This window comes from Solenopsis invicta, chromosome 11 (assembly GCF_016802725.1).
Source record: "Solenopsis invicta isolate M01_SB chromosome 11, UNIL_Sinv_3.0, whole genome shotgun sequence".
Taxonomy (NCBI): Eukaryota; Metazoa; Arthropoda; class Insecta; order Hymenoptera; family Formicidae; genus Solenopsis; species Solenopsis invicta.
Window position 1 is genome coordinate 3,676,158 of NC_052674.1, and position 21,657 is coordinate 3,697,814.

At 30.9% G+C, this 21,657-nt stretch overlaps 2 protein-coding genes across 9 annotated transcripts; both read left to right on the top strand.

The window, feature by feature from the left end:
- The first annotated feature begins 108 nt into the window (after positions 1-108).
- Positions 109-7,396, top strand: LOC105194656 (probable 4-coumarate--CoA ligase 3). Of its 6 annotated transcripts, none has more exons than XR_005575854.1 (10): positions 109-964; positions 2,612-2,944; positions 3,039-3,246; positions 3,416-3,585; positions 3,691-3,877; positions 4,075-4,229; positions 4,463-4,646; positions 5,646-5,971; positions 6,261-6,387; positions 6,793-6,926. XR_005575854.1 is itself a non-coding variant. In XM_039454992.1 (10 exons), the coding sequence occupies exons 2-10, from the start codon at positions 2,708-2,710 to the stop codon at positions 7,343-7,345; spliced, it is 1,749 nt and encodes a 582-aa protein (XP_039310926.1). In that variant the 5' UTR covers positions 113-1,018; positions 2,612-2,707; the 3' UTR covers positions 7,346-7,396. The 6 variants fall into 6 exon arrangements, 5 of the variants coding, with proteins under 5 accessions (XP_039310926.1, XP_039310927.1, XP_011157986.2 ...); XM_039454992.1 differs by lacking the exon at positions 6,261-6,387 and adding an exon at positions 7,260-7,396 and having other exon boundaries at positions 113-1,018; positions 6,793-6,988; XM_039454993.1 differs by lacking the exon at positions 6,261-6,387 and adding an exon at positions 7,260-7,396 and having other exon boundaries at positions 113-1,018; positions 2,653-2,944; positions 6,793-6,988.
- A 1,216-nt stretch (positions 7,397-8,612) lies between these two features.
- Positions 8,613-14,869, top strand: LOC105194655 (4-coumarate--CoA ligase 1). 3 transcript variants are annotated; one of them, XM_026130878.2, is made up of 10 exons: positions 8,613-8,761; positions 9,774-10,106; positions 10,201-10,408; positions 10,566-10,729; positions 10,835-11,021; positions 11,223-11,377; positions 12,007-12,190; positions 13,080-13,405; positions 14,053-14,248; positions 14,508-14,869. In XM_026130878.2, exons 2-10 carry the CDS (start codon positions 9,870-9,872, stop codon positions 14,591-14,593), a joined length of 1,743 nt encoding a protein of 580 aa, XP_025986663.1. In that variant the 5' UTR covers positions 8,613-8,761; positions 9,774-9,869; the 3' UTR covers positions 14,594-14,869. The 3 variants fall into 3 exon arrangements, with proteins under 3 accessions (XP_025986663.1, XP_039310931.1, XP_025986664.1); XM_039454997.1 differs by having other exon boundaries at positions 10,835-10,940; XM_026130879.2 differs by having other exon boundaries at positions 8,626-8,761; positions 9,925-10,106.
- The last annotated feature ends 6,788 nt before the right edge of the window (positions 14,870-21,657 follow it).

Here is a 21,657-nt window from a genome sequence, read left to right on the forward strand (position 1 = left end):
AATCCAAATAACGAATACCGCGAATAACGAATAATAGCGAATAATATGAATAACGAATAATGTAAATAACGAATAATACAAATAACAAATAAAATTTTGTTTAAATATGCATTAAAATAAAACATTATTATAAAGAGCAATGCAATTTTTTTATCTGCCGACCGCGTATTCCTGTTGGCTGTCTTCGCTTTTTAATCATCATTATTGACTAAACTAGTCTCTCGTTTAATGAGCGTTTAATTCAAATTCTGGCTTCTACACTTATTAAATTTAAACGATATACCAACATTAGGTCAACAATGACGGTTATTTGAGCTATTTTTTTGTATGTAGAACACTGAGACTAGTATTTATAGCTCTAAATAATTTTTAATCTTTGATTAAAAGCGTAATTAATTACAGATTCATAGAATGTGATAAATTATTCTTTCGATCAAAAATCGAAAATTATTATGACTATAAATACCAGTCTTAAAGCGCGGATTAAGCTAAACAATGCACCTTATACGCTTTCAAGAAATACATTTGTCGTATTTAGCAAGTCAAATATCGAATATCGCATGTCGCATCAGCTCTGACATGCAAGCGTTACACAACAAAATTCGTTAAGATTTTGGATGATCGCACAGAAATTATAAATTTTGACATATATTCTTAACGTCAATGTTACCGACTTTCATTTTGTAACAACATCAGACTGTTTTGATGGTACTTTATATATCGGTACTTTATATATATTTTTTCCATTTGCCTCTCCAGTCCTCCACGATAAGTCGATGGTGGAGGAAATGAAATATCTTATCGTCTAAAGTCCAATTGAAGAACTTGGTTCAAGATAGTATGTTAGTGAAGCCGGCTACGTAAACATCAGTAACCGAACGTATTATTAATTGATATATCGGCTAATGCATATAACTGGCAATTGTTTTGTATGAATTGTTTTACGAAATATTGTGTGCACTTTGTAAGTTTTAACTTCAGAGCATTCTAATAACGTTGTGATTCTAGCCCGAACACTGTGAGTTATCGTCATGAGAAGGCATTATCAGATCTTTAAAAACAGATCTGCTACGATACGTGTACAAACCGACAGAAATCAGATTACATAAGATTATTAACATATGTATAAAATGGAGTGCTTAAAAATATTAAAACGTTACTTGTTTTACAGTATTACAAGTTATTATTCTTGAAATTATATATTATAGCATACAAGTTTCAGACCAAAGTTGTACGGTCTGAAGCGAGAAAGATAATAATAATATTAATATTTTCAAAAGAAAAAAATCATTTTTTTAAAGTTATAGCTTTTTTTAAAACGAAGTGATACAATTTCTTCAACATAATATTAATCTTCTAATTTTCTTGGGCATAAAAGTACAATATTAAGACGGAGTTATTGAAAATTCAATAGTTCATGAATCAATTATTATCATCATGCATATTATTCCAATCAGAAATATTTAATCAAATAGTGAATACATAAATTTACGATTTGCATTATGTTTTATGCAAGATCATTCACTTGAGCTTCTATTCCCATGCCGTTTGTTATAATTATAATACAATAATATTGTTTATTTACTAAATACTGTTCACATTTATTGCTTACAAAGAGAAAATATAACTGACTTTAATTGTGTATATATAAAATTTCTTGAAAGATTCTCAAAATAAAAATAATCATATCCGTTATTCTACAACACCTCAAATTATTTTTGCGTTAGTAGTTTTAAAATTAGTAGGATTAAATTAAAAACAATTTTACAATATCATAAAACTAATATATTTCTGATCTATTGTTGCTAGATTAGATAAATCTTCTATAAAACAAATACTTTTATACGTAAAATTGGACCTAAAACTTTGTCATCTCGGTCGTTCCGATATTTACATGTTCTCGAGTCGGTTGTACATTTCATACTTACAATATGATATAAGTTGAATGATGACTAGATTATTAACAACTATATAATATTTTTCTTATAAATAGATATAAATAATAAAATCTTTGAAATATCAAATTAATTGATTTGCATATAATTATTGCATGCATCTAAATTTGATATTAATATGATGTTCATCAGTTCTTCATCAACTTGTAAACTCGGGTTTCTTTAGTGACAATGATAATATCGAACGATAGAGCAATAATCTAACGGTTATAAGGCAGAGTAAAATACAACTCTTGTACTTTGTGAACAGTTTATTTAACCGATTACTTTACATTGGTAAAAATTGACACAAGCTTTTAATTGTTACTTAACTTAATTATTTTTAGATTCGTATGAATACATAATCGTATTTGGCCTTACACTAATTTAGATAAGAGTGCCCTGAAAAAATAATATGAGACTTCCAAAAAAAATACTGAAAATTACTGGAAAACCATTCAAATCCATTATTGTGCACTATTATTATAGTTGCAATAGCTTTTTTTGCTACTTTCAGTAACATTTTTCTATAAGAATGCCTATTATATTAATGCTTAATATATATTTCAAATAATTTTATTTTAAATACCTTTGTACGCATATATTATATATGCATACATACATACACATACATGAAATTATAATAACCTACTTTTATTTTACAATTTAATTTGCAGTCTTGCACTTTCTATTAAAGACGACGAATTGAGATTTGCAGATTACGAGTTGTGTAATTAATCACACCGATAAATAAGACGTGCCATTATAAAAGTATGGCTACATACGCATTTCGTAGTATTCAGAAGCTGAGTCAAATGTCCAATGCAGGAATAAGGACGTTGAACCCCATATTAAGATGTTCATCAACTTCGTCGCAAACTAAAATTATAACGGGACCAAATAATGAAAAGATTATTATGCCCCCGGATGGAGAGGCTTCTTACCCGGAAACCTTGATCCACGAGTTCGTTTGGAACGATAGCGAGAATTATCCTAATCATATTGCTTTGGTAACGTTTTTTAATTAATAAAGTTATATTAAATAATACACTGATTTCGATTTTAAGAATAGGCGATATAAATTTTATAACGTACTTTGCGCAGGAATGTGGCATAAGTGGCAAGAAGTACACGTTCGCGCAAGCCAAGGATGCGACAAGTTATATAGGCAGAAGTTTACGGAACATGGGTCTCAAAAAAGGTGATGTGGTAGCACTAATGGCACCCAATTTTCCGGAGACAGTTTTAGGTTTACTTGGGAGCATGTCCGGCGGACTCATTGTCACTACTATAAATCCACAGTACACGGCTGGTAAATCGCTTTACATTATATTTCAAACATTCCATTTTATTTGAGATCCTTACACATAAAATATACGTAGGAAATATTTAACTATTAAATAAAAATAAGTAGAAAAAATTAGAGACAGTTGTGAATTAAACTTATTGTTACAATAAGTAAACATGATAAACATTTTCAGAGGAAACGCAGAAACAATTGTTGAAAGTTAATGCAAAAGCAATGATTATGTCGACCGAAATTGCATCCAGAGTGCTCGCTACAACAAAGGCATGTCTTCCACGTGAAACTCCATTTATTGTGATTGACGATGGGACTGGTCCTATACCAGACGGTTTAATACCTTTTGATGTGAGTATCAAGAAGGATATTCATATGGATAAATCAGCAATATTTAAATGTTGCAAAGAAAATGATTAAGAACAAATAGATGCAAGCGTGCTTAAAATTTTTCAGGATCTCATAACGCGAGGCAAATCATTGTCACCTGTAAATCTAAACACTAATTGTGACGATGTAGCGCTTTTACCATTTTCAAGTGGCACTACTGGATTACCAAAAGGCGTTATGCTAACACATCGCAACCTGGTGTCTAATATAATGATGAGTCGTACTTCTTTACAAGCATTTCAGCCTACTACAAGTATTGCCTTATATTTTATGTAACATATTATTACTTCAGCCTTTTGCTTATGTTTACCATATTTTGCGAGTTCCAAATTGTTAATGTTATATACTAGTTACTACAGTTTTTTATTCAAAATAGTTTCCAATATTCTAGTTATTTGATACAAATAATTTTAATATTTATCATAAATTAATATTTTTAAATTTTTTTAGGCACACATCAAGAAGTAGTACCTGCAATACTACCCCTTTTCCATCTTTATGGAATAAATGTTATAGCATTTCCACGTCTCGCTTTCGGCGGGAAAGTAGTAACCATCCCAAAATTTCAACCGGAGACGTTCGTAAAAGTCTTAGAAAGAAACAAGGTGATTTATTGTTTGCTATGTATGAAAAACTCTCATTTTTTAATTGTACCATAAGATTTTCGAACAAAAATTTTGATTACTTCGTAATAATAAGATAAAATATCAGACTGTGCTCTTTGTAATTTTGTATTTTTATATCATTAATCATAGAGATCAATTAATTGTCTCTTGTGTATTTGTAAAAAAATTATGGAAGTCTTAAAGCATTAAACTTCGGATATGGAACTTTACAGATAACTGCATTGTATTGCGTACCAACCATGGTGCTTTTTCTAACGTCTTCGCCTCTCGTGAAGAAGCATTATTTCGATCATATGCATATGATGATGAGTGCTGCCGCGCCGCTCGCCAAAACGGACGCCGATAGATTCTACGAGAAACATAACGTTGACCCAAATGTTTTAAAGTTTCGTCAAGGTGTGTTCACAAAATTGTATTGTTGCGCGTTGGCGCAAAATTTTCGATCCTCTAGCGAGCAAAATGTTTATCGAGTTTTGCTGGTCGAATTTCCAAAGTCGCATTTCGATGTGTACGAGATTTAAGTTTTTTTTTCGAATACTTTTTTTCTGGAAGAGGAGGAGGGATTTAAATTTGTACTTTGCAAACCAAACGAGCAGTATATATATAAGGTATTTGAGCTGAATAAGATCGAGGATTATATAATTATCTATTTTTAAGTTTACTATTTAACAACTCGTTTTATGCCTCGAGTATTTGTTTAAAATATTTTATAAAAAATAGGAAAAATTGAGAAATTATAACTGGCAACGCATTTATTCAGTGTAAACTTTGTAACATAATGAATGGACAGGTATCCGCTTTTGGAAAAATTATACGTACATTTTATGTACGTTATCTTAATATAATATTATTAATATGTCATAATATTATTTAATTTTCTGACTATAGAAAATAAATTTATGTGTTGATTTTTTGGAATAAGTACATTTCTTTTTAGAAATAACTCACTCATTGAATAACGCACGGTTATTTCTAAATTCTTTGGAGTGGAATTTCATCTAAAAGAGTGGAATCCTACTCTAAAAGGGTAAAAATCCAGCCACTTTTTATCAAAACTGACAGGATTTTCACTCTTTAGAGTAGGATTCCACTTCAAAGAATTTAGAGAGTATATCAACGTAATGTCATTGTTATCTGATTGTGGGGATTATCTTAGAGAGTAAAAAATTTGAATACGGCTAATTTTTGAAAAGTTAAAACTTTATCCAAATAGCTAGAAATTTCCAAAGATTTCCAGATTAATTAAAAATCAAATTAAAGATAATGGTAATATTTAAGAGTAGACTAAAGAACAGACTTTAAGAAATATTCTTTTTGTGATTAATAGTTATTTTAAAAATGATTTATAAGATACCGTTTAGTTTTTTTGTTATTTTCATTATAATATTTTTTAAGGTTACGGAATGACAGAAAGTTCGCCAACTGTGTGCATAGAACTTGGACAGAAATATTCTAGTGTTGGGAAAAATGTTGCCAGTTGCCAAGTACGCTTGGTGGACATAAAGACACAGAAGGATATCACTACTCCAGGTCAAACCGGTGAATTATGGATCAAGGGACCTCACATTATGAAAGGATATCTAAATGACGAAGAAGCTACGAAGAATATTATAACCAATGATGGATGGTTGAAATCGGGCGATGTCGCATATTTCGATGAAGATTTTGATTTCTATATTACAGACAGATTAAAAGAACTCATCAAAGTCAAAGGATTTCAGGTAACAATCTATTATGACAAGAAAAGAACCTTTCATTTTAATGAGTACTTTGATATAAATGGTTGTGGTTGTGTGGTTGGTCCTGCTTAATAAAAAATAATCGTAATATCCTGTATAATATACTGTATAACATAGTATATTATAATTACTATATTATATAGTATATGACAATTATTTTTCATTAATTGTTTTAGCCAGTAACTTAGTTGCAATAACTGTAACAAAGTTCACTTAACTATACATATATCATATTTTTATTCATAAAACTTGTGTAGTTGTTCCCTTATAGTTGCCATCACTATAATTTTTACTCTGAGATGGATGAAAGAGTGAAAAGGCGAATTAAAGACTGAATGAGCAAGCGAGACAGTAAGAGGGAGCAAAACAGCAGTCTTGTTTTTCTTCGCCCTCTCGTCGTATGTGAATATACATATTAATCGTATACATATGTGAATGTACACCCAGCAAAATTGATTGTCTCTCAAAAAATTTTCCAAACTGAGAAGTCGCTGTCTTTCTACATACTTACAGTTCATGATTATCGTAACAATCAATAAGCTCTAATCATTACGTTAACCATGAACTGCGAGTATGTAGAAAGATGGTGACTTCTCAGTTTGAAAACTTTTCCGAGGGATATAATCAATTTCGCTGGGTGTACATATTAGCCATACTCTCAATATGCATGTAAAAGAATGAGCGAAAGAACAATAAGGAGCTTTGAGTTTTGAAGTTCCGCGATTTGACTGTACCTTATTTCTCGCAGACGTTTGAAGTGTTTACTTTCCTTAATTTTAAACGTTACTTTTGCTTGATCGAAGGTACCGCCGGCGGAATTGGAAGCGGTACTGCGGACGCATCCAGACGTGAAAGAAGCAGCAGTGGTAGGTATTCCGCATGAGAGATATGGCGAGGTACCAAAAGCATTCGTGGTGGTAAGCAAGGGTAAAAAGCCTACGGAGGACGACATTAAGAATTTCGTAAAAGGAAAGGTCTCCGACTACAAGCAACTGAAAGGTATAACTCGATTACTTTCAAATGTTACAGCATTGAGATTTCTAATTACCTTGCGTAGTAGTTTAATTACCATATCAATAATGTGTTGTGGTCTTTAGAACAGTTATTATCCAAATATTTATAGAAATGTCTCAAATATCTTGAGAGAGAACTAGTTGTCATATAATTAAATTAAATTAAATCTGAGAAATTAGAGTTAGAGAAGAGTTGTGCAGCTGAAATCTTTCGTAGAATAATTTGAGTATTAAATGTATGTTTTTCTGTTTTACAGGTGGAGTCACATTTATTGACGATATTCCGAAAAATCCGAGTGGAAAAATTCTAAGATCAAAGTTAAAGCAAGTCTACAAATCTTAACACCATCAATGTAATATCGTTTTGATAAAATTATTTTATTTAATTGTGTTTTGAGGGCTCCACAATACTGTTATTAGCTAAAGTTGTCAAAATTAAACAATTATTATATTTAAGTTTTTTAAATATATTTATTTTTTGTTAATTGTCAAAAAAGTTTAGTTACGATTATTTAAATTTTAAACTTGAAAAGAGTTGCAAATAAGAATGTGATAAAAAATTTGGTTTATAATGGCTTATGTAGCAAAAATTATTTTTTTTTAAGTATTTATTAAATATAATAGTAACAATGAAAAAAGAAATTAATATGCAAATAAAAGAATGAATAATAAAAATACAAAATAATACAAATAAAAATAATGCGAATAACGAATAACTTGAGCAATGAATAACAAAAATAATAAATAATAGACAATTTTATGAATAATGCAAATAACAAATAATGTAAATAAAAAATTACAATTGTTATGTCATTATTGCAATATTATAATTACAACTATTTGTAAGCCATATATAATTATATAAATATATTTAAGATATTACATGTATTAATATTAAATATATAAAATAATTAAGTTTTATTTGTTTAGAAAATGTTACATTCATTTTTAACATAAACCTTGTATACTCAACTGTCCCGTAATACTACAGCTATCTTTTCCTTGAAAGTTTGATAAAATGACAAATGCATATGTTGTAATAATTTTATAATATTAGATTTCTAATAATTGTTTTTTCTTTAAATTCAATAGTACTATTAATGTTAAGCTTTAATAAAGTGATGTGACAAACATTATTAAAAAATAATAAAAATAAAAATGTGTTTTTTGCATTTAAAAAAAGTATGGCTATCTTCCCAAGTTTACCCTATCGCATGTCGTACGCAACATGTCGCATGCACTGATATGCAAGCATTACACAACAAAATTCGTTAAGATATCGGATGATTACATAGAATTTACAAATGTTGACATACATTTTTAACTTCAATATTAATGACTTGCACTTTATAACAATACATCAGACAGTTTTGATGTCGGTACTTTCTAATAGTATTATTTTTTTGTTTACCTTTCCATTCCTCCATGACAAATCGATAGCGGAAGAAATAAAATATCTTCTCGTTTAAAGTTTAGTTTGTCAAAGAATAATAGCTTGTAACTAGATTGCAGATAAGTATGTTAATGAAAATGACGTCAGCATTAGTGACGTTCTAATGACTGTTATATCAGCTGATATAACACAACTGTTTTGTATAAATTCTTCTACGAAATATCGTGGGCTCTTTGTAAGTTTTAACTTCAGAGCATTCTAATAACGTTATAATTCTTGCTCGAACATTGTGAGATATCGTCATGAGATAGCATTATCAGATCTTAAAAAATAGATCTGCTACTATCTGTGTGCAAACAGAAAAACGTAAGATTACATAAGATTATTTACGTATATATAGGATAGAGCGTTTAAAAATTACAACGTTACGCGTTACTTGTTTTAGAGCATTACTAGCTATTATTCTTAAAATTACATGTCATATTGTTGCTAGATTAGATAAATCTTCTACGAAACGAATATTTTTAAACATAAAATCGATACTTGATTACAAAAATTTTCTTAATGTAGTGTGATTAAACATGTACGATTATATTCTCTATGCATTTTTTACTGATCTTCGAAAGAAGATCGATACTTTATTGACTGTATCGATTTTGATTTCTGTAGATATATACATATCAATTTAATATATAGAAGATATCGAACAAGTGTCGAATTATTAGTCAAATGATTGATAACTAGGAGATATCACATTCAAGTCGATTCAGTATTGTAAGAGATCTGAGGAATCGGGAATCCGTAAACAAAAAATAAATTTTAAATATTCGGTCAAAATACTTTAATATAATAGTCAGGTGTCAATGACGGCGCAGGACCGACTGCCTTTGGACCCGAAGCTTCGCTATCTCGGTCGTTCCAATAATATTTACATCTTCTTGAGTCGGTTATACATTTCGTCCTTATAATATGATATAAGTTGAATGAAGACTAGATCGTTGACATATATATAATATTTTCCAGATATAAATAATAAAATCTTTGAAATATCCAATTAATTGATTTGCATATAATTATTGCATGCATCTAAATTTGATATTAATATGATGTTCATCTTTTCTTCATCAACTTGTAAACTCGGGTTTCTTTAGTGATAATATCAAGCAATAATCGATAGAGCAATAATCTAACGGTTAGAAAGCAGTGTAAAATACAACACTTGTATTTTGTGAACAGCTTATTTAATCGATTAATGTCACTTTCAACAATGAAAATTAGCTTTGATTTGGTCGTGTATGTGTAATATATATATATAAATATATAAAACACATATACGAAATTATAAGAACCTACTTTTATTTTACGATTTAACTTGCAGTGTTGCACTATCTATTAAAGACGGTAAATTGAGATTTACAAATTACGAGTTGTGTAATTAATCACACCAATAAATAAAAAGTGTCATAATACAAGCATGGTTGCACACGCATTTCGTAGTATTCAGAGATTGAGTCAAATGTTCGATGCAGGAATAAGGACGTTGAACCCCATATTGAGATGTGCATCAACTTCGTCGCAAACTAAAATTATAACGGGGCCAAATAATGAAAAGATTATTATGCCCCCGGATGATGAGGCTTTTTATCCGGAAACCTTGATCCACGAGTTTGTTTGGAACGATAGCGAGAATTATCCTAATCATATTGCTTTGGTAACCTTTTTTATTTAATAGAGTTATATTAAATAATACACTGATTTCGATTTTAAGAGTAGGTAATATAAATTTTATAACGTACTTTGCGCAGGAATGTGGCATAAGTGGCAAGAAGTACACGTTCGCGCAAGCCAAGGATGCGACAAGTTATATAGGCAGAAGTTTACGGAACATGGGTCTCAAAAAAGGTGATGTAGTAGCACTAATGGCACCCAATTTTCCGGAGACAGTTTTAGGTTTACTTGGGAGCATGTCCGGCGGACTCATTGTCACTACTATAAATCCACAGTACACGGCTGGTAAATCGCTTTACATTATATTTCAAACATTCCATTTTATTTGAGATCCAAAATATACATATAAAATATTTAACTAAAATAAGAAAAAGTAAACAAAATTGGAAAAAATGATGAATTAAACTTATCACAATAAATAAACGCGAAGAAAAATTTTCAGAGGAAATGCAAGGACATTTGTTGAAAGTTAATGCAAAAGCAATCATTACTTCGAACGACATTGCATCCAGAGTGCTCGCAAGGGTATGTCTTCCACGTGAAACTCCTTTCATTGTGATTGACGATAGGACTGGTCCTATGCCAGAGGGTTCAATACCTTTTGATGTGAGCATCAAGATGAATATTCTTATGAATAAATCAGCAATATTTAAATATTGCAAAGAAAATGATTAAAAACAAATAGATACAAGCATGCATAAAATTTTTCAGGATCTCATAACGCGAGGCAAATCATTGTCACCTGTAAATCTAAACACTAATTGTGACGATGTAGCGGTTTTACCATTCTCAAGTGGCACTACTGGATTACCAAAAGGTGTTATGCTAACACATCGCAACTTGGTGTCTAATATAATGATGTGTAAAACTACTTTCAATCCATATCAGCCTACTACAAGTATTGTCTTATATTTTATCTAACAAACTATTACTTTAGCCTTCTTGCTTGCGTTTTCCAAATTTTCCGAGTTTCAAATTGTTAATGTTATATGCTCGTTACCAAAATTTTTTATTTGTAATAGTTTCCTATACTCGACAGTCATTCGATACATATAATTTTATTATTTATCATAAATTAGCATTTTTTAATTTTGTCTAGGCACATATCAAGAAGTAATACCTGCTGCACTACCCTTTTTCCATATTTATGGGATAAATGTTATAGCATTTCCTCGTCTCGCTTTCGGCGCGAAAATAGTCACTATCCCAAAATTTGAACCGGAGACGTTCGTCAAAGTATTAGAAAGAAATAAGGTGATTTATTGTTTGCCATATATAAATAATTCTCAACTTTGAATACCATATTTGAGTACCATAAATTGTAACTACTTCGTAACAATAAAATAAAATAAAATATCAGGCTCTTTGTGATTTTGTGTTTTTATATCATCAAGTATTGAGAATTGATTTTCTCTTATGTACTTGTAAATACAACTACGAAAGTTTTAAGGGGTTACACCACCTTGACAGCCTAAAAATCATAGGTAACTTGGGGAATTTTTTTTGGCAAAACGATAAAAATAGTGAAAAATTTATTTTAAGGCTTTTATAATACACATCTTTAGGAATAAAATTCGATTTTTTGTTTCCATTTTAAAAACAAAATGGCGACGTCAAAGCCGTTTTAGTAAATGCCGTTTTGCTACAATTGTCAAATCGGCGTTGCGAGGATCTGTCACTCGGTAGAACCTGGAATAAAAATAAAAATTTCATTATTTTCTACATAATATTTAAAGATGTGTATTATAAAAGCCTTAAAATAAATTTTTCACTATTTTTATCGTTTTGCCAAAAAAAAAATTCCCAAAGTTACCTATGATTTTTAGGCTGTCAAGCTGGTGTAACCCCTTAAAGCATTAAACGTGCAATATGAAACTTTGCAGGTAACTGTACTGTTTTGCGTACCACCCATGGTACTTTTTCTAACATCTTCGTTTCTTATAAAGAAACATTATTTCGATCACACGCATACAATGGTGAGCGCTGCCGCGCCGCTGGCCAAAACGGACGTCGATAAATTCTACGAGAAACACAACGTTGACTCAAAATTTTTAAAGTTTTATCAAGGTGGGTAAACAAAATCATGCCGTTGCGCGTTGGTGCAAAATTTTCGATTCTCTAATGAGTAAAATGTTTATCGAATTTCGCGAATCGCATTTCGATGTATGCCAGTTTTAAGTTTTTTTCAAATACTTTTTTTCTGGAAAAGGAAAAATGTCGAAGAAGAAAGAGTTTTGAATTTGTTAACTTTGCAAACCGAACAAACGGTGTATAAGGTTTTTGAGCTGAATAAGGTCGAAGATTATATAATTATCCACTTTTATATTTACTATTTAAAAATATTTTATGCCTAGAGTATATGCTTAAAATATTTTGTCGGAAATAAGAAAAGCGGTGAAGAACTGGCAGCAACGCGTTTATTCAATGCAAACTTTGCGACGTAATAAATGTACATACAAGTAGCCGTTTTTAAAAAAATTATACGTACATTTTATAAACCTTATTTTATTTTAGTTTATTATAACATTATAAATATATTATAATATTATTCGATTTCTTAACTATAGAAAGTAATAAATTTATATATTGATTGGAATAAGTATGTTTTTTTAGAAATAATGCACTCATCGAATAACGCCCAATTATATCATCATAATATCATTGTTATTTGTTTGTGGGGATTATATCAAAGTGTAATAAATTTGAATGCTGATAATTTTTGAAAAGCTAAAATGTTATCCAAATGGCTACAAATTTCCAAAGATTTAAAGATAAATTAAAGATCAAATTAAAGATAATTTTAATGTTTAAGAGTAGACTAAAGAATAAACTCTAAGAAATGTTGTTTTCGTAATTGATAGTTATTTTAAAAATAATTTATAAGATAAAAAGTTTAAATAATTTATAAGATAAAAAGTTTAGTTTCTTTGTTATTTTTATTATAATATTTTTCAAGGTTACGGAATGACAGAAAGTTCGCCATGTATATGCATTGAACTTGGACAGAAATATTCTAGCATCGGGAAAAATATTGCTAGTTGCCAAATACGCTTGGTGGACATAAAGACACAGAAGGATATCACTACTCCAGGTCAAACCGGTGAATTATGGATCAAGGGACCTCACATTATGAAAGGATATCTAAATGACGAAGAAGCTACGAAGAATACTATAACTGATGATGGATGGCTGAAAACGGGCGATGTCGTATATTTCGATGAAGATTTTGATTTCTATATTACAGACAGATTAAAGGAACTCATCAAAGTCAAAGGATTTCAGGTAACAATCTGTTATGACAAGAAAAGAACCTTTCATTTTAATGAGTACTTTGATATAAATGGTTGTGGTTGTGTGGTTGGTCCTGCTTAATAAAAAATAGTTGTAATGTACTGTATAATATAGTATGTTATAATTACTTTATTACATAATATATGATAATTATTTTTTATTAATTCTCTTAATCATTAACTTAATTGCAATAACTGTAACATAGTTCACTTAACTATACATATTATAATTCTATTCATAAAACTTGTAAGCTGTTCCTTTATAGTTGCCATCAATATAATTTTTACTTTCATTGTAAGATAGATCAAAGAGTAAAAGGGCGAGTGAGAGACTGAATAAGCGAGCAAAAGAAAGTGAACAAAAGAGATCTATTATCATTATAGACAATAGCGAATGAGCGAGCGAGACAGCAAGAGGGAGCAAAATAGTAGTTTATCTTTTTCCACCCATTCATTGAATGTAAATATACATATTAGCCGTATTTTGACGCACATTCTCAATATGCATGCATAAAAGTGAGCGAGAGAATAAGGAGCTTTGAGTTTTGAAGTTCCGCGATTTGACTGTACGTTATTTCTCGCAGACGTTTGAAGTGTTTACTTTCCTTAATTTGAAACGTTACTTTTGCTTGATCGAAGGTGCCGCCGGCGGAATTGGAAGCGGTACTGCGGACGCATCCAGACGTGAAAGAAGCAGCAGTGATAGGTATTCCGCACGAGAGATATGGTGAGGTACCGAAAGCATTCGTGGTGATAAGCAAGGGTAAGAAGCCTACGGAAGACGGCATTAAGAACTTCGTGAAAGGAAAGGTCTCCGGCTACAAGCAACTGAAAGGTATAACTCGATTACTTTCAACTATTACAGCACATCGCATATTTTTAATTGTCTCGCGATAAATTTAATTAGCATATTGCGATGGATTCTTTAGAATAATTATCCACATATTTAATGAAATGTCGCAAATAAATATAGAAATAATTGTTATATAATTTAATTTAATTAATATCTAAAAATTCAGAGTTAAAGACGAGCTGTGCAACTGAATACTGTATTAGAAAATTTTAAGAATTATATGCATGTTTTTTTTTTACAGGTGGAGTCACATTCGTTGACAATATTCCGAAAAATCCGAGTGGAAAAATTCTAAGATCAAAGTTAAAGCAAGTTTACAAATCTTAACACCATCAATGTGATATCTTTTTGATAAAATTATTTTATTTTATTTAACCATGTTTTGGGAGTTTCACAATACTGTTATTAGTTAAAGTTATCGAAATTAAACACTTCTTTCATTTAAGTTTTTCACATATATTTATTTTTAGTTAATTAAAAAAAAGTATATTTACGATTATTTAAATTGTGAACTTAAAAAAGATTGTAAATAAAAATATGATGAAAAATTTAATTTATAATGGCTTATGAAGTGAAAATGAGTGTATTTTCTTGCAATTTTAAATAAAAACATTAACGTTTACTTTTAAAGAAAAAAGTGGTTTCAATTTTTAATAAACTTTTGTACAAATATATATTGGAGTTTTAATAGTATAAAAAAATTTGATTTTATTCATAATACTACTTATTTATTAAATTTAGAAATAAGTGTTACAAAACGCGATTTTACTTAATTTTCTTTTGCTTAATTTTTATAATAGTTGTCATTTTAAAATATCACACGGCATATAAGTATATTGTCCATAATAAATAAATTCATTTAATGAAAAAAAGTCAATTTGCACGCAGAATACACGTGCGTGCAATACTTATTTAATATCTACTTTATAATATCACGTTGTAATTACAAATAAAAAAAACATGCTTACATTTTTGTACCATCGTAATCATTTCAGTATTATAAAAAGATGTAAAACTCTTGTCAAAAGAAAAGCGCCCGGAACTACATTCTCCAGCTACATGAAAGAAAGCAAGGTGTTCTTACGCGATTCAAGTGGGATTGAAAAAACAAGATACGAGAAAGACTCTTCTGCCTCGTAGCAGCAAAGGCGTATTTTTCACGGTTGAACTGTGTAGTTGAACTTTCGAGATTTATGCACGGCAGTTGATCGTCGGATGAAAGTGCAGCTCTCATGACCTCAATCATACAAATAGAGGAAAGCAACGAGCAACTTTTTGTATTGTTTTCTTTTGTGCGTACAATTTCTCGCAGATTGTTCTATTTTATAAAAATGAGGAGCAGTGTCAGACGTGATTGTTCTCTAACTTTAGCATTACTACTACCATTATGAAAAATTGTAACGTCATTATCAAATCGTTATTATAAAACAATAAAAACAACGATAAAGTAACTAAAGTAACAATAGAAAAACAACTTTTCATCCCTGGTACAAATAACAATATCGTAATCAGTGTGTTAAGTATGACATATTTAAAATGAATTTCGCAAATTACAAATTCAGAGTTCATGTTCTTTATGTTTACTAAAATTTCAATTAATAGCGTTTTATATTTAATTTAGACTTAAATTATATAGTTAATTAAATGTGTTACATTTAATTAACTATATAATTAATAATTGGCAAAGAATCTTCTGATGTAAAATTACAATTAAAACTTTGAATTGGCAATTGAGAATATTAGCACGGTAATTCGCGCGCAATTATTTGCATATATAAAATACGGACCATTTGATTTAATTTAAGTATTTGATATATGCAAATAATTGCGCACAAAGTACCACGTTGATACTCTCATTTGCCAATTCTAAGTTTTAATTGTAATGTTAATATAATTAGGAACTTTCTTTATTTATAATTCGCGATTTATCTCTCTTCATTAAATATTTAAGATAATTATAAAGTTTAAACAATTAAATTTCAATTTCAATTAAAATTGTTTCCCTTGTTCGCAAACGTAGCTTTAACCTGACATCGTTTTAATTTATGCATTTAATATGCACCAATATGGATCGCGGGTTGAATACGTTCTCGCATCTGGGAGAAAGATATAAAAACGAATCACTACTTGTGAAATGCGTTTCGAACAGCGCCGTATCATTATGACAGGGCTAATGCACCGGGATAAAAAGGTGCGAATGCAGTTGTAACTCCACCGTAATAAAAAGTGAACCAATTTTTATCTCTTCCAAGTCGTTGTGCTTCAGAACTCCAAAGAAAAAAACCATGAATGTTTCTTTGCCTTTTACGTTATCCGTGTCTTTATTATTCTATAGGAGAGCTTCTCGTAAATTAACTTCTGTAACGCGCACGTCTTATTTTCGTAAGCCTTTTTGTTACGCCTAATCACGCACGAATTATTCTTCGGCACGACTATAATTACATTTTATTTTAGCCATGTTTATGTTGTTTTACAGATTATTTTCCCAACTTTTTTATAAATTCAACATTGATTATTGGTTATTATTGTTTCTTAATTTTCTTTATTTTCAATAATATGTATTTTGCATATAATCAAATTTCAAATATGTAAAAACTTTGAGTTTTGAATATATATATATATATATAATTTTTAATATTGTGATAATTATTTTGATGAAGAGAGGAAAACTGAATAGTATTTACTAAAGTATTATTTTTTTTTTATCTTTGTTTAACTTTTCATCTTTATTTAATTAGATTAAATTAGATAAAATATGATTAAACATAAATTAAACTTTATTTTTTCAAAAACTTTGAAAATTCCTTACTTCTGACTCTTTAAAATCTAAGGATAATGCAAGAAAAAAATCGTTTTTTTTTTCAACTGTTTTTATCTGAATCCACGTAGCTGCTGCTTCTTCAATGATTCACGACTCAGTATGATAAAAAGTGTCATAAATGTAAGGGATAAAATAGACACTTAATGGAGTTTCTACGGACGCTCGGACTTTGATGCGAAATCGATGCTCCTGTCCTTACTATATGTTTCACGATTCTACCTTTTTTCTTATTCATATATTCGCGTGATCATGTTGCGAGATACGCTGTATAAGTGTGATTATCGATTGTGCTCTACACAGCTTTCTTCGTAATTTAGGTAACAAAGTAAATCACAAATGTAATAATAAAAAACAATGACTATTTTCTCTCTTGATAAAATATTGTAAGTAGTGATGCTGTTGTTAAGGGAAAATGGTAAATGAAAATAGAAAAATGTGGGCGGGGACGTATTTTGCACAAATGCACAGGATGCAGTTTAATGCAAACGACGACTTTCGAGAGACGATGGACGCGAGCGAAGTCTCGCAACATTGTTCTTTCGTGCATTTTATACGAGAAATTTCTAGGAGCACGTGTGCCGGTTTCGCTACCTGGGAATTATTTAGCTTGCTATCTACATCGCGATGTTTGCGCAGCCTGTATTTATTTATCGTTTTGCAGTCTTTGATCATTGCGACGTTCAAATTACACACACATTGTAACAAATTAATTATATCGCTGCATGTACGTATATCATTGATTAAAATTAATTAAAGCGAAGTAAAATGCAAAGATTTTAAGCGGCAAAGAGGGATAGCATTAAAACAACAGTATAACGAATATAAAAGTACGTGAACAACGGAAATAAATTGACGACACAAAATACGACTCACTGGATTTAATTGCAATTTCTCGCATAGCGCCTATGCAACACAGTCTGCAGCAAAAAGAAGTGTCCTCAGTTGGCTGAGCGAGTATCGTCGAAACGGCGAGATACCAACATAAAAAGGATGTTTCGAATAAAATCGGCTTGAACGTGTTTCATTCCTTCATGTCTCATTACACATTCTGGACGACCTAGTTTCGCCTATATTCGATCTGCGCAGTTATTCTCTTGAGTATCGTGACACCTCCGTTTCTGCTTTTGAAATGAAGTTTCCGTTTCCTAGATTTTCATGAATTTTTGCCGATTACTGATGCTTTCCGCGCGATTCTCCGGAACCTCACCTACATTCATAGTGCAGGTTTGATGCTATGCGTTTTTATTTCTACGTGGACAATAGCGATGAAGCACGTGAAGATCCCTCGCCGGTAGATTCAAATCGGTTCGATTTTTCGCATTTGAAAGTCGAATGTTCGCGAGAAGTCGTGCAAGTGTCGTGTGATTCTCGCGCATAATTCTCTTGCTGCGTTTCCATTGCGCGGACCGTAGATGAATAATATATTTCGTCGACATCGCTCTCTCGGATTCGAGAGTTGACGCGTGGCGGAAAGGGGATAAAGCTCCTCGGTAAATGAGCTTTTCATTCTATCCCGCGCGCAGGTCGGGCACATGCGGAGGTGCCTAAACGTATTGCAAGAAGGAGATAAACCGTAGACGTGCTTAATCCAGTCGTCGGTATATTAATGCGAAAGAGGAAAACGTGAGGATACTGACGAAAGGAAATAGGAGAGCAAGAGAGAGAAAGGGAAAGAGAGTACGGGATGTACAAAACCCAGAGGGAGAAGGATCGAATTCGGAAAGCTTTCAGCTTTTGCCTCCTGTTTCTCTCTCGCGTAAATGAAAGAACGGTCGGGACAGCATCACCGAGGTCGGACGATGAAAAATAGGGAGAAGCGTGGGCGGTGGAGCAACGTGGAAACCATTTTTTGCCCTATATTTCTCACTCCTTTTCTTTCCTCTTTTCTCTTATATCGCTGTATGTGAGCACCGGCGTCAACCTTTACTGACGATGAACGATCTTATTTTGCGTGTGGCGTCGTCGTCGGTGTAAAGCTGGTGTAAAATTTGGTTGTCGGGAATAAAGCGGAGACGAAGGCGATTTTCGGAAAAAAATTCTTGTCTTGTTTTAGGATTTATAAATTCGCTTCAAAATTTATTTCTTTTTGGCGACAAAAAAGCCTGTTTCCTAGAGAAACTTTTTTTTTAATATATAAATCACTTGTATATCTTTGATTAGATTTTAGAAACAAATCCGTAAAAAAATTTTTTTTTAAATCTATTTTTCCAATGGACCTTTTTACTTTCTACTTTCCAAATAATTTGTTTCTTATTTTTGAAAAGCCAAAGCCTAATTCTTCATATCGATTTCATCTAGTAATTCTATTTAAAATTATTTCTAAATTTTGATAATAATAATTCCTCCGCTTTAATTAAAAAAAGGCACAATTTTCAGAAAAATGGTATTCTTCTTCTTACATCATTTTTTGCATTACCTAGAAAAATGATATTCGTTTACAGGCGGTAAATTTCGACGTTATTACCAGACGCTCATTTTGCGAAGCTTCTTCATCTTCACGCCAAGGTACAAGATGCGTTATATATTATAGTATGAGATGGTTCGTCGTATCGATGAGATCCAAAGACGCGTGATAAGCACGCATCTTTATCTGACAGCTTACAGTGTTTATAATAATAGCGATGCTCATATGAGCTTTTACCTTCTGATAAGAGAGGAAATGCATCCCGTCGATAAACAAAATTTGCATGAACGTACTTGCTAATATAATAGTTAACATCAATAAATATTCTCTATTCATCAATTGTATTAAAATAACTATAACTTTATAAATTAACATAAATTATGCTTAAAAGAATTCAATTGGAATATGAATAGCGTAATACCAATTCTGAGCCAACACTGGTTGTCCGTATTGTATATATAATAAAACATCGTTTAATTAAATTTGTAAAAATAAACGTTTCTAAGATTTATATTGAATCTACAGTACAGTATTGTAAATTAGAACTTCTCTTATATTCTATTATATATTATAATATAGTTATACGTTTCTATATATTTTTAAGTAATTGGATTCTTCCAATCTAATTTATCAATTCACTTTAATTTATTTTATTTTATTTTATAAGTATTTTAAACTCAAATTTCATTTCATTAAGTAAATTTGTTTGATAAAGTTAGTAATTATTTTGCTATATTATTTAATTATAAAATTATGATCTTTTCGATAGCATATTGTTTGATTTAAGAGTCTTTATACTAAACATCTTCTATCATTAACAGGCTATAAAATAATAAAAAAAGACAACTCCTTTCTTTAATCGGATCTTTTCAGTATTTACGGTGTCAAGTTGAGAAGCTTTAGAGGTAATGTACTCATTTGATTCCGTGAATAATGAAAGTGCACTTGCAAGTTTTATCAAACTGCCATGAAATCGCCCATTATCGCTGTAATTTCCTTCCGGAATTCCCTACACAAGTCCACGTCGCTTGTGATATTTCAGTATCTAAAGAGTGGAAGTGCAACTAAAGCGGCGTTTCTGTACTAATCTTATCAAATTCATTTATTTAGGACGGTGTTCACGATGTAACGCACGTATAGAAGTTAGTGTAGCCGACAATTTTCAGAAATAATTTTCAGTTTGATCGAAATGGCATTTCAACGAAAAATAGATAGACGTAGAGCATTTTCAATCATTTTCTTTTCCCTAGAGAGGATGACAGAGGTAAGAATACAATAAATCTTATTACAATAAATACTTTCCAGATTTATTTACTATTCTAAGAGATATTTATCGTATACATTGCTCCTTTTTTGTTTCAGTTATTTAAAAAGAGATATAGAATCCAGATTTGAATCTACATATATCAATTTCGTTCCGATCAACGTACGCAAAATTCTTCTATGTAGAGTGTAGTGAAGTCAAGCAATCTTTATCTCAATCGATTTCAAAGGAATCACGGGCGCGAGAAAAATCGCGAGAGAAGAATGTTCCCCGGTTTACACCTTTGGTGTCACATACTGCCGTTTCGTGCGTCCACTTTATCGTCGGCCCATTAGCTCTTGTCTCGTGTTACAGAAACGCCTGTCACGGACGACGTATAAAGTGTAACTATCTCAATCGAAGATAACAGTGACACGCACGCTGTAGTATAACGTGCGGGGAAACGGCGAGGTGATAATAAAAGCGACCGGAAAGGCGATACAATGAGAAAAACGGAGACCGCTAAAAATCCAATACGTTTATTGGTGTAATTCGTTCACGTGTGCAGCCTCAATATAAAGGTGAATGGCTACTATTCCTTTTCTCGACAACGTTGTGCGACACATTACTTTGCTCGTTTGTTGCACAATTTTTATTTTTTATTATTATTAAAATTGATTAACAGTACCGAGGAAAATATTCGAAAGCATAATTAATATTTCCTAATCAAAAATGCGTTATTAATTATTATACGGGGTGTCTCAGATCATTTGTACTCCTCTTTCAAAATAAAGAGAACACGATACTTTTTATTATAGATTCAGATTACACGTAAGAAATAAAAAACTTTTATCTCAAACATCTTTAATAAAAAATACTTTCATTACCTTTTACTTAAGTTTAGTTTTTCATCACATTTACCT